Genomic DNA, 19,398 nt, shown 5'->3' with positions numbered 1-19,398 from the left:
ACCTTCAGGTGAAATACAATATGTTGGCGGTGACCTAAAGCTAATAAATGGTTTCTATTCAATTACACAAGAATGCCTGCACCAAGGAACTTCAAATTTGGTATGATAGTTGGTCATGACCCCTTTTGATTTTGAGATCAGTAGGTCAATGATCAAGTTTGCGGTGACCTTGAGGTGAAAAAACAGTTCCCGCTCAATAACTTAAGCCAAACTTCAAGGTCACTGTTGGTACGTCTTCAGTCAAAAAGAACATGTACTCTTTGATTATTTCTAAGTTACAACCAAACAATAGGGAAGACAAGCACTTTTTAAAAAAAAGCAATATTGTTATTGGATAAATATCAACCAATCAATTATCATTTTGGCTCACTTTTACCAAACCAAAGCAATAACCAATTTTTATACAATTGGCTGTTGGTATTTTGATTTGTTGACCTGTGTGCATGACTGGACAACTTACATGTATTTAGCCATTAGAAATTTGATGCAACCGGCTACAGTTTGTAATCATTGTGAATTTTGGGCAAAAAAAATTCATATACATGAGTTTCTGACATCTAGACAACATCAAAGCTTTTTTGTACACAATTATCAATGAAGGCAAACAACAATGATAGTGACGAAAACATTGTCTTGACATTACCTTAAGGAACAGACAAGGTAACAAATTTGTATATTTATTTTTAACATATAAGTATAACATATAAAAATGCAATAAGAAAACATAATTATACAGATAAACAATACCAGACATACACTGGATATAAAGTCCTGGCCCCAATATCACGAAAATACTTAAGTCAAATCTCAAACTCAGTCTCAACTCTTTTTATCACATAGCATTAAAATTTATTAAAAATCATAAATGTTTTTTACAGTTTTAAAAGCACATTCTATCATAGAATATGCTGATAAAAGCCTTTGGTAGAATTCCAAGGTAAATATATTCTACAGCCAAAAATGTATTTGAGTACAATTCTGTATTTCTTATAAAATACACAAGTCTTTTTTGCTCTAGAATTAGTTTTCTTTGAAATATTGACAAAATCTAATATCAACACATTCTATGAGAAAATACGTTTTCAAAAAGTGTAAAGCATGCAAGATTTTGAAGAATATTATGCTACTATATGGTGAAATGAGTTCAGACTGAGTTTGAGACTTGACTTAAGTATTTTCGTGATATTGGGGCCAGGACCCTGTTTCAATAAGATATCTTAGTTGTTAACCTTGACCTTGAGAGTGCTCGAGGACACATGGAAATTACAATCAGAATCTATGTGATAAATATCCTTACCATGTTTTTATTGGATTGCAGTTTACAACCCAAAACAGAGTAATGCCTGGAAAATTATCATCTTGAGACTGAAGTTGCATTTGCATTTGAAATGTACCAACTAGTTGGTCAAGAAGGACATCTAGCTATAAAGACCTTTAATACACTCAAGTCAGTATAAAACTATAAAAAATGTAAAAGTAAGATTCTAAACCCTATTTAACCCTTAGGCTGCTGATGGCAATTTTAAAGGCTTTGCAAACAGCTTGGAACCTGACCAGGCGCCGAGTTACTCGGTGTCTGGTCTGGTTCCAAGCTGTTTGCCACTCAGTCAATATATCCCCAAAGTTTTAAGTAAATTGAAAGAAATTGAGAATAAACCAGACGACATTTTTGAGCAGACAACAATTTACCCAGCATGCAAAGGGTTAATTTCATCTGCCCATGAACATTACACAAATAAGACAAAAGAATATCACAGGTTCTTTTATAAGTATAACAATTCTTGTTTAATTCATGTACATTGTCATATTTTCAAACATTCTAAAAAGCATGTATATGAGCAAGCTAACAAGCCCCTCAGTATGTGATGTCTCTTGAAAACCATGGGGAATGCTGACTTGTAAACAAAGTTTTGGCATGAGTTTCCTAACTGCTCCTGGGCGCATATGTCTGTCGGGAATGCCAGATGGTCAGCCACCTCCCTGGGCAGACCAAGGACGTACACATCTAAATAAAAACAAAGTATGACAGTCAATAAACCACGAGCCTTTATACATTGTGTATGTTGTATCGCCTGTAGGTAAAACAGAGCTGCAAGTAAGGTATGCAAGTTTGTCAAAACGCATTGAAAACATTAAAGTTAAAACTTTTGCCTATTAAATTGCATTGGACTTAGTCAACCATATTGTATATTGGCACAAAGAAACTATCGATTAAATTTAGTAGAGGGCGGTGTAGCAATATTCTATGCCACATCATGGTCATAGTTGTGGTGAAGTGTTTAAGAATGGCGTGAAAATGAGACAGTCATTTGACTGGAATCTTTTTTTACCTCATGCCGAACAATACCTTAACGCTGGATGTTATGGGAATCTTTGCAATGATACTATGGATACAATTCCCAAATCAATTACTTTGACTTTAGGAAATAATCTTATAATGGAATTATATCAATAAGCAATAATATTAATAATATAATTATTGCTATTAGACAAAACATATTTAAAGTCTCCTCTAAAATACATAACCCAAAACTTACAACTGAAATACGCTTTGAAAACCATTGGAAGAAAACTACGGAGTAAAAATTTCTTTTGAAAAACAATCTAGCCCTATCTTGAGCTGTAGAATGTTTCTGTGTGAGACTGACATAAGAGTTTTGTAAATTCATTTCTAATCATAGTATGACACCTACTATGTATGCTTGTCTCCTTACCACTAATTTTTTTTTTTTAAAACATCTAATTTACTAATTCAAAAACCATCATGATAATAATTGTTTATGAAATCTGGTCCAGCTCCTTTGATATTTGAGTACCTTCTTGATGTCTTAATAGCCGTGCAACTGTCCTCATGGTCAGTTCCTCCAGCCTCGGGACCCTGTGTGTGCTGGTAAGGACATCTGTTATCTCAGGTGGTGGGACCAGAAATGACCTCCCTGGGTCTACCTCCTGCATGTGGCCACAAACAACATCATTGCCATGGACGTGGTTGGCACTGACCTCAAGTCTGGCTCATACAATATCACAAATATGTTTAAAGACTGTGACTATACAACTATGTAACCTGAGCAAAAATCAATTGCATTAGTGAGACAATATGAACTGTATTACTGGGACAATGTGAACTGTATTACTGAGACAATGTGAACTGTATTACTGAGACAATGTGAACTGTATTACTGAGACAATGTGAACTGTATAACTGAGACAATATGAACTGTATTACTGAGACAATGTGAACTGTATTACTGAGACAATGTGAACTGTATTACTGAGACAATATGAACTGTATTACTGCGACAATGTGAACTGTATTACTGAGACAATGAGAACTGTATAACTGAGACAATGTGAACTGTATTACTGAGACAATGTGAACTGTATTACTGAGACAATGTGAACTGTATTACTGAGACAATGAGAACTGTATTACTGAGACAATGTGAACTGTATAACTGAGACAATATGAACTGTATTACTGAGACAATGTGAACTGTGTTACTGAGACAATGTGAACTGTATTACTGAGACAATGTGAACTGTATTACTGAGACAATGAGAACTGTATTACTGAGACAATGTGAACTGTATTACTGAGACAATGTGAACTGTATTACTGAGACAATGTGAACTGTATTACTGAGACAATGTGAACTGTATTACTGAGACAATGTGAACTGTATTACTGAGACAATGTGAACTGTATTACTGAGACAATGTGAACTGTATTACTGAGACAATGTGAACTGTATTACTGAGACAATGTGAACTGTATTACTGAGACAATGTGAACTGTATTACTGAGACAATGTGAACTGTATTACTGAGACAATGAGAACTGTATTACTGAGACAATGAGAACTGTATTACTGAGACAATGTGAACTGTATTACTGAGACAATGTGAACTGTATTACTGAGACAATGAGAACTGTATTACTGAGACAATGAGAACTGTATTACTGAGACAATGTGAACTGTATTACTGAGACAATGAGAACTGTATTACTGAGACAATGTGAACTGTATTACTGAGACAATGTGAACTGTATTACTGAGACAATGAGAACTGTATTACTGAGACAATGAGAACTGTATTACTGAGACAATGTGAACTGTAATACTGAGACAATGTGAACTGTATTACTGAGACAATGTGAACTGTATTACTGAGACAATGAGAACTGTATTACTGAGACAATGTGAACTGTATTACTGAGACAATGTGAACTGTATTACTGAGACAATGTGAACTGTATTACTGAGACAATGTGAACTGTATTACTGAGACAATGTGAACTGTATTACTGAGACAATGTGAACTGTATTACTGAGACAATGTGAACTGTATAACTGAGACAATGTGAACTGTATTACTGAGACTATGTGAACTGTATTACTGAGACAATGTGAACTGTATTACTGAGACAATGTGAACTGTATTACTGAGACAATGAGAACTGTATTACTGAGACTATGTGAACTGTATTACTGAGACAATGTGAACTGTGTTACTGAGACTATGTGAACTGTATAACTGACACAATGTGAACTGTATTACTGAGACTATGTGAACTGTATTACTGACACAATGTGAACTGTATTACTGAGACAATGTGAACTGTATAACTGAGACAATGAGAACTGTATTACTGACACAATGTGAACTGTATAACTGAGACAATGTGAACTGTATTACTGAGACAATGTGAACTGTATTACTGAGACAATGTGAACTGTATTACTGAGACAATGTGAACTGTATTACTGAGACAATGTGAACTGTATTACTGAGACAATGTGAACTGTATTACTGAGACAATGTGAACTGTATTACTGAGACAATGTGAACTGTATTACTGAGACAATATGAATCATTCTAATGCACTTATTTCAATGAACTGAAGATTTATCACTGTAATTATGCAGAAAACATTTTAATGATGAATTGACATCCTGCTACATGTGTGACTTACAAGGGGGAGTAGAATGTTTCGTAAACAGCTGTTCCGTAAGGCAGATAATGAAGAGCTGTGTTTTCATCCAATACTAGCTCCTTCAGTCTCGGCTGCTTGAACAACACTGCACCAAATATATTTATACTGATACAATAAACATAAAGTACTAAAAATGGTTAAAAATATCCTATACTGAGAGTTAATGAAATTGCACCACAAATGTTACCACACCACATAGTTATTTTATATATGAAATTGTGTCCATAGTATATATTCAACACATAACCACAGTTAATATTGTGTTTTGTAAACCTCAACGATGTCATAAGTCACAAATCATAAAAGACAGGAGTCTAGTGTATTGCTTAGGAATTATGCCAGTGAAAAACATTGCAAATTTTCATATTTATAAGCATTGCCTAGCAAAATGCTATATTTACTATTCCAACGACAATATTGTTGCTCAAGTGAGACATACATCATCAGGATGTCAGCACACAAACTTGCAGAGCAATTGAACGAGAAAGCAGGCCATGGAACGTCTATTTTCCATGCCAAAAAAGGCATTTCCAACTCTCCCTTTTTACTGTCAGTGTGTTTGATTCTAAGGCTCTCATAAACTACATTGTTGAGATAGAAACCTTTGACTATTTATACTTTTATTTACCACAAGTCAATGTCTTGGCTTACAATGAAAATTCTCGTTACCATCCAGAATCATTTCATACCACAGTTGCAATCACTGAATAAGTCAGGAAATATGTCAAGCAACCGATTAAAATGTGTACTTGAAATTTCCAACAGATTGTTTTGAATAACTCACTGGGCGGAAGATATTGCAGAAAATTTCCTGCAAGGGAAAGCTCCTGCAGACTCGGCAGCCAGCACAGTTGTCGTGGTAACCATGTCAGCTTGTTCTTATCAAGTGCCAGTAGCTTCAGTGAAGAACAACCCAACAGCTCCCTGGGAACTGTCTGTAGGTCATTCCGGGAGGCCTCCAGGGTCACCAGGTGAGATAGTCTACCTAAAGCTGTAGTAAAATCTAACTGTATATAAGGCTTTTAAGGAACAGAGCTCAACATAAGTAAAACTGCATAAAAGTCTTGGACACAAGGGCAACAAATTCTTCTATTCATCTGCATGTAACCATACTGGTCAATTCCTCCATAATGAATACATACGGTAGTCATCATGTAAAATAAAACAAAAGTTATTGTTAAATTCATAACATGATTATATTACACTACTTATTTTACTGTATTAAAAGAAAAACATTAACTTATTCATTTTAATTCAATTCAATTCATTGTCAAACATACTTTTTGGCAAGGATGTAAGTCTGTTGTTGCCAATTTGCAGTTTGGTGAGATTCTTTAGCTGACCAATGGTATGAGGGAGAGAGGACAGCTGGTTTCCAGTGACATTCAACACACACAGGTTGTGGAGCTGACATATCTCAGGCGGAAGCTCCACCAATTCATTATCTTCAATATATCTGTTCAAGAAGAAGTAAAGGGCACTCTACAAATAACCACATTATTTATTTCTTGAATATGGAGATTGTTAGTATTCAAAATCACCCCAAAACGGGAGCAGGATGAAGTGAACCATTACCCAAGTGAACCACTACCTAAGTGAACCATTTGGTTACCCAGGTGAACCACCTATACATTGTATAGTGGGGCACCTCTTTAATAGGGTGCAATATGTTTTATAATGTGTGTATTTTATTCATTTTTTTTTTTTTTTTTTTTTTGTGTGTGTGTAACTTTTATTTAACCTGTATGACATTACATACAAATAATAAACATACGTAGAACTGTGTTGGATAACCATACATAAATTATAAACATTAATAATTAATACAATTAAGTACAAAATACTTCTAAACTACACTATAGATTTAAAAAACCAACACATTTGAAGCCGTTATAAAAAATTTCATTATGTATGAATTCTTGAATTTCATAAAACTTAATTATTATTAAAATACTTATTATTTTTTAAAAATGAATAAATAATGCTCAGGAAGGTTTGATAACAAGTTATTTTCTTTCAATTTCTGGCAAAAAGTTGGTTATCAATTATAGATAACTAAGTAACACATTTTTACTATAACAAACAAAATACAATTGTGAAAATATCAAAGAATGGAAGAAAAAAGGATCAAACAAATACAAACATTTGAAAAGAGTGATGAAACAAAAAGAAATAAGTCATAAATTTAAAAAAAAATAACACTGTATGCAAGTTTGTTTTTAGTATTTTTTAGGTTTAAAGTAAATGTAGTTCAAATGAAGAGTCTTACAAATGTCCAATTATTTATATCTTTATCTGAAAAGTTTGTGGTGGCACAGATTTTCCATGCCAGACTTAAGCTATTTTTAAAAAGTATTGTTGTTGGAGTAATATTTTTTTCTTTTACGAAGGAAAATCAGTTTCTTATACTCTAAAAACAGAATATCTAATTAGAAATTAGTATTTCCAGACCCTAATATAACACATCTACTATCTATGTCAATATTTGAATCAACAATATTTAATGTTTGTATTATATACTGAAGGATAGGTTGTACCTTAGTACAATCCCAAAACAAATGTTATTCAAAAAAAATTATACATGGTATATAATGGTAGGACATTGGATGATATCATCACTGGATTATCACAAAAACAAAGGTAAAAATTAACAACATATTCAATAAAATTACGCACCCCACAAATACAACTGTATGATATATTGTGTAATGCTTTATTTCTAAAATCATTTAAAAGATATTAAACATTATTAGTATGTTAACATTCCCTATATAATTTGTAGATGGTTTACTTTGTCCGACTTAATGGTTCACTAAACTTGGTTCACTTTGGCAGTGGTTCACTTTGTCCGACATTCCCCCAAAACACCAATATAACTATTTTGCAGTTTGAAATAAGACTTGTGAAATAAGTAGAACATCTGTGTTTATCCAATATCTGCAGTATGATTATACCAGATAATTATTCATTTTGAGATAATACTGGTACATAGTTTGCAAGTACTTACATGTGTTTTAATGCTGAGCATTGAAGGACTGCTGGTGGCTGAAATAAAGATAAAAATACACCAAACTATGACATCAATTCCTTGCCATTAGATTTATAATTATTCAAATACTGTACATGCATAATGCTTAATTAGCTTGAATTAATATACACAATTTTGTTGAATCAATTCCATTACATATTTAAATTCTAGTGAAATATTTTAAATACTATTTTTGAGACTGACAGAAATTGACTTACAACATTTGTTAACAAATTTCTTTTCAGGTAAATAAACTCAGTTTCCTCTGATTTAAAATCTTTAAAGTCTTCAAAATCACGATCACTGATTCCTGCATAGTTTAAATGCAATACTCCGTGTGTTTGACAGCCCTTTTCCTGGATAATTGACATTTGTTGCTGCTTTTTGAAAAATGACAAAATATAAAATAAGGGAGGTAATTGTATATGGTGTGTCTACGTGTACAATTCGGTGTGGATTATTAGACGCTTGACGCCGACACCGGAAACAAGTGGCAGTTGCAACGAAGCTTATTTTTTAACTTACAAAATGGGTAAGATGGTTAGAATTTGCAATCTTTCGTTGATAAATAGTCAAAATGAAGATTGACATTAAGTGCATAATGTACTGCAATAGTTCAATGTGTGAATGTCACTTTTTATATTCACCGACCAAGTACTTCGTACAGTTGTACTTCGGATACTTTTATCTACCCCTCCACTTACAGTAAATACATATTGATCTGGTGGGCAAGGTGTCCGGGGTACTTTATCATGGTTTCACCAGCACTTGTTTCTTCCCAGGAAACCCATTTTAAACAAATAATTATATAAAAAAAATGACATGTACATGTACAAGTCATACAATGACGATACAGTACAGTATATATGATTTATCACTAATATATAAATGACAATTAATATGCAAATAATAAAAAATTATATAACCTGGCTATATAACAGCGAAACCATTATTTAAAATATTTGTTTATTGAAAGTCCTTGGTGTTTTTTTCTTCATCATGTTGTTTTTCAGCCGTAAATGTTTACAAGTTCGCAGACTGTTTAACCGAAACGTTATAAATATAAAGGAATATTCCCAGAATTCTCCATGTTGTGTATAGTAATTAAGCGATGGTAGATTTGTCAGGCAAACGGTGGAGTGCATTTCCTGCCTATTTCTGGAAAAGTTCTATAATTGTTTGGATTATTCTATAGTTTGAAGACTAACTTTTAGTTACGTATTTTAAACGAATTGCACTTACGATTTTTGTGTAAAATCACTTGTAACAAAATAGCTTTACCCACGGGTCTACAAGTATTTGTAAACATAAACAGTCACTAATAATTCAGTCTTATGAACATGCTGATTTACTATAATTTGCTTTGTTCCTGAAGTTAAATAGTAAACACAAGTTTTTAAATAAATATTTTTATTTATGTTTAATATTCATCCCCTTAAGATTACCCCCTGATAAAAATAAAAAAGTCTGACGTCACAACATGTGTGTATACAACATAAATATAATTGATCGGGAAATTATTGGATAAATTTGTCCAGTGATTTACGATATACTGGGGAACAGAAAGTTCAATTCCTTTCATCTGTACAACTTGTACAATGAATCAATTAAAGATATGGATATCTACTGTATACATGCATACAGTCAGTATTTATTTACTATGACGTTTAGTAAACGGCATTGTTTTGTTTCTCATGTCCCATATACACGTTTACAAAAATCTGTAAACGTTGGAGCCTTAATAGGGAAGGCCTGGACCAAAATGTTGTCAGAGTAAGGACAATGAAAGAACAATTTAAGATTTTGATAAAAAGACATAATAATCCCCACTAAACTTCTAATTGTTGTTGCTATGTTTTATAAACCATATTATTACTTTATTTCAGGAGTTTCAACAGGTCCTTCGCTGATGCTATCAGGCACACTGGTGGTACTATGTTTTGCTGGCATGCAGATGTACAGAGTCCAGCTGGCTTCTTCAGAGTACATGACCATTCTTGGAGGATTTGTTGGATCTGTGTTCTTCGTTTTGGCATTAACTGTATCCTTATTCTAAAGTTTAAATTTGAATACTGCACAAGTCATTTTGTACATTCAGCGATTGTTATCATCATTTTTTTTTAACTCTGAACAATAGTAATTATACATATTACCCCATGCCCTATATAAATGTAATTCACTATTTTCAACTGTTTTGTTTTACAAATGGTTATCAACATAACCAGGGCCCTCGCTCTATTTCGGGGGAAGGGGCCCACAGCCTTTTTGAGGGGGAATTTTCGCATCGTTTTCCCAAAATAGGGGAATTTGTATTATAGGGGAATTTGTATTAATAGTTAACTACAAAGGTTTCAAACAAACATTATACATTTAAAACAATCTTTAATCACTGAGTAACATTGCAAACAACTTCACATCAATTCAATCACTTGAACAGTCAACTTAGAATTTAACCATTCTATCTTTTTTTCTACCGAAGTAGGCAATGGCTTCGTTCAATTGTTCATCAGTCAAACATTCCTCTCCAATGCTGACGACCCTCATAAGCTCTTCAATCGTCTTCTGGGACATGGAAGCCCTAAGTGGCGTACACAGCCTATTCATTAACGAGAAAACTCTCTCGACCACTACTGTTGAGGTCGTGATCAAAGCCCCGACCAACATTAGATACCCCATGGCTGGGTAGTCCTGCTTGATTCCGACATCCTTCTGAATCTCCATCAGCATGAAGTTAGGGTCAGCTATCTGTTCAGGAGTAGCCTTTCTCCTGAAATTATATTTAAAAATGATAATTAATACATCATTAGTATAAATTAATTTTAATCATTTAATTACTATAATATTCAAGTTAATTTTGGCAAGCCAACATTTAGTTGTAATACCATTATATCGCACTAACATATGATTATCGTACACTCAAACGTACCGTAGAATCTTCTGTTGGTGACACGGACACTGGTTCGGACGCAATCTCGGAAGATTTCCTTTCTGAATCTAGTCCACCTAAATGGCCGTCAACCAGTCTTTTGACAATTTTTAGACTATGGCAGACTGGTGACGTCCACCATCCCAGCAAAAAGTAGCAAACGGGCCTTGCGCAGAGGATCCTCGCGGCCACAATTTTTAAATTATCTTTGTTATAAATTCAAATTTCTACGAAAATATCATTGCCTACTATCAAACACACATTTATTTATGTCATTATGCCAAAAAAACATGTTCAGATACCATAATGCACTTACATGCATCGATTGTATCCATTAATCTGTAAATCTAGGACAAATCTGACAGGTTGTGTACATGTATGAAACGGGGTAGAGGATTTCGAATATTTTGGTCGTTAATAGGCTCGGTTAAATAACACTATTAAAATGCAACCATTTCAATGCGCTGAACGCTAACGTGTTTGATGGGTCAAGTTGGGAGAAGTTCATGATGATGATGTTCGTGATGATGATGATGATGATGATGATGATGATGATTAGGTATCACCATTTTTGAACACTGTTGCGTTGCTCTGCACAATACATAGAAGAGGGAGGATAACTGTGACTGCGCACAGGGTTAACCATCATTGACGGATGGGTACAAATTTATTCGATAAAAATCAACATGTATATAAAATGGTGGACTGCTACGCTCATTTCGTGACCCAGAGTATATTTATGTGAAAATAACGACTCTAACGACAAATCCAACCCAGTTAAGATCACTGTTAGGTACATTTGTAATAATTATATCATTATTAATCAACATCGATGCATAATATTACTATATATTCTTTCGTCCAGTGTTAAATGGTAGAGAGTTGTAGCGTTACAGGGATACACATGAAATGTCAAAATAATAAAAAAGTATCCCTGATCGCTCATTATTGTAGCTATTCTGAATCCTGCTTGCTAGCATCCTCACGGTCGATCTGCGATCCGGATGATGCGAGAGCGTGCTGCCTCAAAAGAACGTCAATCTTCTTACATGAAAACGCCGTTTGTTTCGTTAACTTTTTTCGATATGATTTCGAATTGTGCGACATTTTTCACAAACGGAAGTAAACAACGGAATGAATTAGTGCGCATGCGCATTGGCAAGGGAACTAACACAGTTAGATACAACGCTACTTATTATTCCAGTTACTTCCCCTAGTGCACAATGGCGCGTAGTTTAAAAATTTGACGATCTTTTTGCATTTTTTAAACCAATTTTTTAGGGGAAATTTTCAGCTCTGAAGGGGGAAATAAAGATACTTTTTCGAGGGGGGACGGCAGCCGAATTTCGGCGGTAATTTTGGAAGATCGAGGGCCCTGATAACAATGTTTTGAACTGTTGACCGGTAAACAGTTGAACTGTTACCCACGCTTGTGGCTACGTCTTAGGTACATCATGGGTTTTGCCGAGTTTCTAAAAATAAACTGCATATCATTTAAACTCGTGAATTTCCAGTATTGGTATTGTAATTTTAATTGGTTCACGGGGAATACCGAAAAAAATTCAAGCGCTCAATCGTCTATATAAACTTCAATATATTCGCTTTACAAAAGTATTTGTCTTTTTGGTGTTTGAACAAACATATAATCGGGTAATAAAAAGAGTTGATGCATGGGCTTTTGTGTAACAGTCAAAACTGTTGTCCCTTGGTGTCTGGGATGACATTCCAAACTGTTGCCCTCGGCCTCAGGACAAAAGTTCAGAAGTCATCCCCTCCACTCAAGGACAACAGTTTTGACTGTTACACAAATGTCCATACAACAACTGTATATTAGTACACATATACATTTCACAATTTTTTTAAACAACTGATGTTGTTCACCGTAAAGTCATTTTCAAATGTTGGTGATACTTTGGTTAGAAAACATTGATAAGCAAGAAAATTAAATGAAAAGAGTCTGAGGCCACTGTTAAGTACATGTGTTTTAGGCACAAAGAAATATTTAGGGTAGAATAAAGTTAAGCAAAAAATTGTTCAATGTTTAACCTTAACCCATCCTAGGCAGTAAATAACTTCGAGAACCTGATGTTTGGACAAGGGTACCAGGCAAGATTTTTTCCAGAAGGTACATTAGTTTATATACCTGAAGTTTATCACCTTATTCATTTCATTGAAACATTACATGACCGGTATGTATTGTACCAGATGTTTAGTTTCCTTTAAATGCAATGTTATTATTGGTATTACTTTTGGTGTAGTTAGCGGCATCAGCAAAACCTTGGGTAGTCAATGAGAAATTTTTACCAAGTCATTTTGCAGCTTGTTGACAGTGTTATAGTCATTATGCTACGGTCAAGTTTTGTTGGGGAAATCACTACGGTTACTCGAGAGTTGTGCCCTATTTTAATTAAAAATATTTAAACATAATGATCCTATAATTATGTTCAGATCATCGCACAGTGTAGCTCATGTATCATTGTGTACAGATCATCTCACAGTGTAGTTCATGTATTATTATGTTCAGATCATCTCACAGTGTAGCTCATGTATCATTGTGTTCAGATCATCTCACAGTGTAGTTCATGTATTATTATGTTCAGATCATCTCACAGTGTAGTTCATGTATTATTATGTTCAGATCATCTCACAGTGTAGCTCATGTATTATTATGTTCAGATCATCTCACAGTGTAGCTCATGTATTATTATGTTCAGATCATCTCACAGTGTAGTTCATGTATTATTATGTTCAGATCATCTCACAGTGTAGCTCATGTATTATTATGTTCAGATCATCTCACAGTGTAGTTCATGTATTATTATGTTCAGATCATCTCACAGTGTAGCTCATGTATTATTATGTACAGATCATCTCACAGTGTAGTTCATGTATTATTATGTTCAAATCATCTCACAGTGAAGTTGATGTATTATTATGTACAGATCATCTCATAGTGTAGATGATGTATTAATATGTTCAGATCATCTCACAGTGTAGTTCATGTATCAGTGTAGTTCATGTATTATTATGTACAGATCATCTCACAGTGTAGATGATGTAATATTATGTTCAGGTCATCTCACAGTGTAGCTCATGTATTATTATGTTCAGGTCATCTCACAGTGTAGTTCATGTATTATTATGTTCAGATCATCTCACAGTGTAGTGTATGTATTATTATGTTCAGGTCATCCCACAGTGTAGCTCATGTATTATTATGTTCAGGTCATCTCACAGTGTAGATGATGTATTATTATGTTCAGGTCATCTCACAGTGTAGCTCATGTATTATGTTCAGATCATCTCACAGTGTAGCTCATGTATTATTCTGTTCAGATCATCTCACAGTGTAGTTCATGTATTATTGTCTTCAGATCATCTCACAGTGTAGTTCATGTATTATTGTGTTCAGATCATCTCACAGTGTAGTTCATGTATTATTGTGTTCAGATCATCTCACAGTGTAGCTCATGTATTATTGTGTTCAGATCAACTCACAGTGTAGCTCATGTTTCATTGTGTTCAGATCAACTCACAGTGTAGCTCATGTAGCATTGTGTTCAGATCAACTCACAGTGTAGCTCATGTATCATTGTGTTCAGATCAACTCACAGTGTAGCTCATGTATGATATCATTATGTTCAGATCATCACACAGTGTAGTTCATGTATCATTATGTTCAGATCATCTCACAGTGTAGTTCATGTATCATTATGTTTAGATCATCTCACAATGAAGTTGATGTATCATTATGTTCAGATCATCTCACAGTGTAGTTGATGTATTATTATGTTCAGATCAACTCACAGTGTAGTTTATGTATTAATATGTTCAGATCATCTCACAGTGTAGTTCATGTATTATTATGTTCAGATCATCTCACAGTGTAGTTCATGTATTATTATGTTCAGATCGTCTCACAGTGTAGTTCATGTATTAATATGTTCAGATCATCTCACAGTGTAGTTCATGTATTAATATGTTCAGATCATCTCAGTGTAGTTCATGTATTAATATGTTCAGATCATCTCACAGTGTAGTTCATGTATTATTATGTTAAGATCATCTCACAGTGTAGCTCATGTATTATTATGTTCAGGTCATCTCACCGTGTAGCTCATGTATCATTGTATGTACATGTATGTATGTATTTCTTTAGACCTTGCGGTCAAGGATAACCCGTGAAAGTGCAAGCACTTATTTCCAACGGGGTCCTTTGTTTTTGCTGAAGGGACAGCACGCTGAAGAGACATTTGGTGGGATACAAGGAAGTCCGGGTGCGATACCCTAGATCTTTTCAAAGAGACCCCTTGGTTCTTTTACGTGTTCAGTGTAAAGCACCGATACACGGGATACAACTTTCCTGGGTCAAACCAGTACTGAGTACACTACTTTCCCAAGCACTACCCTTTAAATGCTGAGCGCCAGGCAAGGGAGCTACTTGTACCAACTTTTAACGTATTTTGGTATGACATGGCCAGGCATCGAACCCACGACCTCCCACTCCAAAGGTGGACCCTTAACCAGGGAGACCGTATTATGTTCAGATAATCTCACAGTGTAGTTCATGTATCATTGTGTTCAGATCATCTCACATTGTAGTACATGTATCATTGTGTTCAGATAATCTCACAGTGTAGTTCATGTATCATCATGTTTTTCAGTTGCCATGTGTCTAACTGGAGCCATGTTTGCATCTGCCCTTGTACACAGAGTCTGTGTTACAACATGGTATGTACATTTGGCAGCATTACATTAGGGTGTTTCAAAAACAGTGGAGACAAGTTTTACGCACTCCAAACATTATATCTTTATTTGCACATGACCTTGATTAAGACTTATTGAAACTTGATGCCCTTGAAGCATGTGCAGATCAACAAATTGAATATACGTCTTCCTATTACTGTAACTTGGGACAGATTTGACATTTTTCCCCCGAGTCTTTACGCAATCTTCATGATAATTGTCATCAGAACAGTTATTGGTCAGTTCAGCTAAACTGTACATTTCATTTACTGACAAAAAGTGAGTCTTTTTTTTTTGAAAATATAAGTAGGTGGTAATGTGTCATTCTTTGCCACTGGTGGTTGTATTTACATAAAAGAAGACGAAAATGCCTGACAATCACAATTGCATTTCTTAATTAAATGTATGTAAAAAAATTTTGAGAATGCTTAAATTTTATGATTTAAGTGACTAGAAACATGTACCTAATTTATTATGCTATCTTTTATTTGCACCTTCTCCATTTCAGCTTCATTTTCTCCATGGTAGCCCTGTATTACATCAACAAGATTTCCCAGACGAAATACCAGGCTGCAGTGCCTGTACAGACACCAAAATCACAGAAGAAGAAGAGATAAATTAATAAAAATGTCTTCAGACTTTTAGAATACTATGTAAATGTTGACTCTCATACAATCATGTTTGTGAATCAGGTTTAACTGCAAATCTCTAGGAATATATATCATATATATGTTTTAAAAGAAGTAAACATATTAAAAGTAGCTTTGATGTCCATCCATTTTAATTTTTCTAAGTATTTGAATGTTGTGCAGCAGAGTCATTGTATATGTAATAATAAAAAACACACTTAATGTACAGTATTAAATTTATTACCAATAACAACAATTGTACGAGAATGGACGTAGCAAGGTGAAGGTCACTGGTCAGATGAGTCCCAGGGAAGACACTTTTGTGGTAGTCAAGACTGTGATGCTGCCGCAAGCCTCTGGAAAATAGACGTCAATTGTAAAATCGGTGTGTCAAGCTTCAGGGGCTGTTATTTGTCCTGAATGTTTAACCTTTTAACAGCCATTACGCTTTTGAAAGAACATTTTGACAATGCTAGTTATACACTTAAAACATATGAAAATGTTTTAGGCATGAGATGTATGAAAGGTATATTGTAATTGCTTATTTGTAAAGAATAAGGGTAGATATTTTCAACCAGTAGTACGTTTGGTTGATGTGACATCTGCTTTCGGAACAAAGAAGCTCCAGGTGAATTATATGTTTGCTAGTTAAAGTCAAGAACACAATCTCATTTGATATTTTAGTTATAATATTGGTGTGATCTTTTTACCTCAACATAATTCTATTTCGTATAGATCTGATTGGGCCGACTGTACAGAGTTTTATTTTAGTTAACAACGTGATAAACAGCATCGTTGTTAACTCTCAAACGTAAAATATTTGATGTGCTCAGATATTTAAAAATAAACCAGTATAGCCGATACAGTGGTCTCAAATCTTGTTAGAAACACAGTTAATCACAAGTGTATCCATTCAACTTACAGAGCAGTAACAAGTAGGTTGAAAGTTGACAACGATGACGTCAACAACGTTGGTGAATTTAACTAACTTCTGAACGATCGGCCCGGTGCGAAAGGTGAGGTCATACGTTATAAACTCGACCTTTGACCATGGTGTTTTGAATAAGAGCGCAGTTATATATGCTCATAAATTAAACCGAGCAATTTAAATAGCAGAAAAAACACTTGATCACACAGAGATATTTAGGACATTAGAACAAAAAAGTATAAACGCGGAAAGCTAAATTAGAAATTTATGTGCTGACACCACATGGTCCTGGGAGCGAATTAAATTACCGTAGTTCTCCGCGTGCTTGTCGGGGACACCCGGGTCCGAGATGGGCGCGTGCACTTCTTCCGCCAGCGTCACCAGGATCTCCACATTGTCACGGTCCACGGGATCTGCGGTATAACGCCATTTATAACACATTCAAAAATGTAAGAAAGGAACATGTTTGAGATGACATGATGTCAAAATGCTTTCTTATCGTTTTTAAAGGGAATCGCTCATGACCAAAACATTTCCCCCAGTCATGCATATGAAAACACTCATTGTAATTATTTTACTATTTGATACCGAAATTTAATGCAGAACAATTAACATGTATGCCTTTTCTAATCTGGTTGTAGTTGGGAGTACAGTCAAAAAAGAGAGAAAGAAAACTGACGCTTTCACCACTCGGCCACAACTGTTTATACAATAGCTGATGTATATAACCAATCACACAATAATAATTTGTTGTATTGCGGTACGAACAGTATTAAAAAGTGTGGTCTTCAAAGACAATATTTGAGCGAATATTAACATTTGTTGAAAGGTTCCCGTTGTCAGTATCTAAGTTCTGACCCTCCTAATGATTTGTCAAACTTTATTTCGTAATAAAAATTATTTTTTACCTCAAAGGTTAATTCTACAAACCATGAGCGAGCCCCTTTAAATCAAATATCGCTTAGAAACTGAATAATTCTAAACTGGTTTTACTGAAACTTTCCGACAATAACTGTCTTCTACATTAGTACTTTATCAGTCTGTAAATGGGCTGAAACTATAGTGTGATCAGTGTAAATATTTAACCGTATTTTTACGTATATATTAAGTTATCAAATTAAATTAAATATGTTCTCAAACTGTAAAGAAGCTGTCAGGATTTTTCGCATGTGGCACGATATCAAGTAACTAAGTTGTGGAAATTAAACGTGTTGTCGTGGAGTGTTAAAGAATGGCACGAACATGTGACCGGAATCTGTTTTAGGGATCCAACGATATTTGACGTCGCCGTTACGTATCGATACACAAGCCCGCGTTACGAGTCGGTCGGACGTCGTAACGAAATGACTTTGTGCAGCGTTTCAAAATGCAGCTGATTTGTTTCTACTTACCATTACATGGCCTCTAAACGCCAGCTCCACCACTTTACGGTGGTGCAAAGAAAAAGAGCTGTCGACACTTCCTTGGTGGAGCTGTGTCCTATGTTTACATGAACAAAAGTAAGTATGATTTATATTTTATTTGATAATTTCATTTAACGGACATATTTCAAAAATCGGAGAATGTGGTACCGTGTAAGAACACTTCTACTGCAGGCTGGTTACTATTTCGTTTCAATATTGCGCATTGCGGCCAAAAATATAATATGGACCGGTGACGTCACAAAACTGTATTTTAATCAAAGTAAGTGATATACGGACCGATCGAGTTTATATATACAAAGAAGGGAAAATGTATGTGAGGTATAATATTTAAGAAATATAACACACCACTGAGGGTCATATGACATTATAAGGACCGGCCAGTCAGCCACCGAAGGCGTATATGGACCGAGGCGTTAGCCGAGGTCCATTCACCTACGAGGGCTGACTGACCGGTCCTTATAATGCCATATGACCCGAAGTGGTGTGTTATATTTCTTATATTATACCGAACACTTATCATTTCGATTCAATATTTTTAAGGCGATTTAAATGTGTTTTATTGAACAAAGCTAATAATGTTCACATGCGACAAGTTTTCGAGGTTGTGAAAATAGCAAAGCGCACTTACCAATTGTATGACGTCATCAAACTGGATTTTCATAAAAATACACTGATATACGGACAGATCGAGTTAATATATACTAAGAAGGGACAAATTGAT

At 34.7% G+C, this 19,398-nt stretch overlaps 2 protein-coding genes across 3 annotated transcripts; one reads left to right on the top strand and one right to left on the bottom strand.

The window, feature by feature from the left end:
* Positions 1 to 681: 681 nt before the first annotated feature.
* On the bottom strand, positions 682 to 8,513 carry LOC128229236 (leucine-rich repeat-containing protein 28-like). Of its 2 annotated transcripts, XR_008260058.1 has the most exons (8): positions 8,243 to 8,513; positions 8,004 to 8,041; positions 6,277 to 6,452; positions 5,781 to 5,987; positions 4,976 to 5,081; positions 2,817 to 3,007; positions 1,658 to 2,005; positions 682 to 1,549 (listed from the first exon to the last, which is right to left on the bottom strand). XR_008260058.1 is itself a non-coding variant. In XM_052941002.1 (7 exons), the coding sequence occupies exons 1-7, from the start codon at positions 8,393 to 8,395 to the stop codon at positions 1,803 to 1,805; spliced, it is 1,074 nt and encodes a 357-aa protein (XP_052796962.1). In that variant the 5' UTR covers positions 8,396 to 8,513; the 3' UTR covers positions 1,568 to 1,802. The 2 variants fall into 2 exon arrangements, 1 of the variants encoding a protein (XP_052796962.1); XM_052941002.1 differs by lacking the exon at positions 682 to 1,549 and having other exon boundaries at positions 1,568 to 2,005.
* LOC128229237 (keratinocyte-associated protein 2-like) lies at positions 8,485 to 16,551 on the top strand. Its single transcript, XM_052941004.1, has 5 exons — positions 8,485 to 8,556; positions 9,911 to 10,065; positions 13,012 to 13,075; positions 15,615 to 15,681; positions 16,205 to 16,551. Exons 1-5 carry the CDS (start codon positions 8,553 to 8,555, stop codon positions 16,311 to 16,313), a joined length of 399 nt encoding a protein of 132 aa, XP_052796964.1. The 5' UTR covers positions 8,485 to 8,552; the 3' UTR covers positions 16,314 to 16,551.
* The last annotated feature ends 2,847 nt before the right edge of the window (positions 16,552 to 19,398 follow it).

Source organism: Mya arenaria, chromosome 3, assembly GCF_026914265.1.
Source record: "Mya arenaria isolate MELC-2E11 chromosome 3, ASM2691426v1".
In the NCBI taxonomy this organism is placed as follows: Eukaryota; Metazoa; Mollusca; class Bivalvia; order Myida; family Myidae; genus Mya; species Mya arenaria.
Note: the sequence above shows the minus strand (reverse complement) of the source record. Positions and strands in the feature narration are given on the sequence as shown.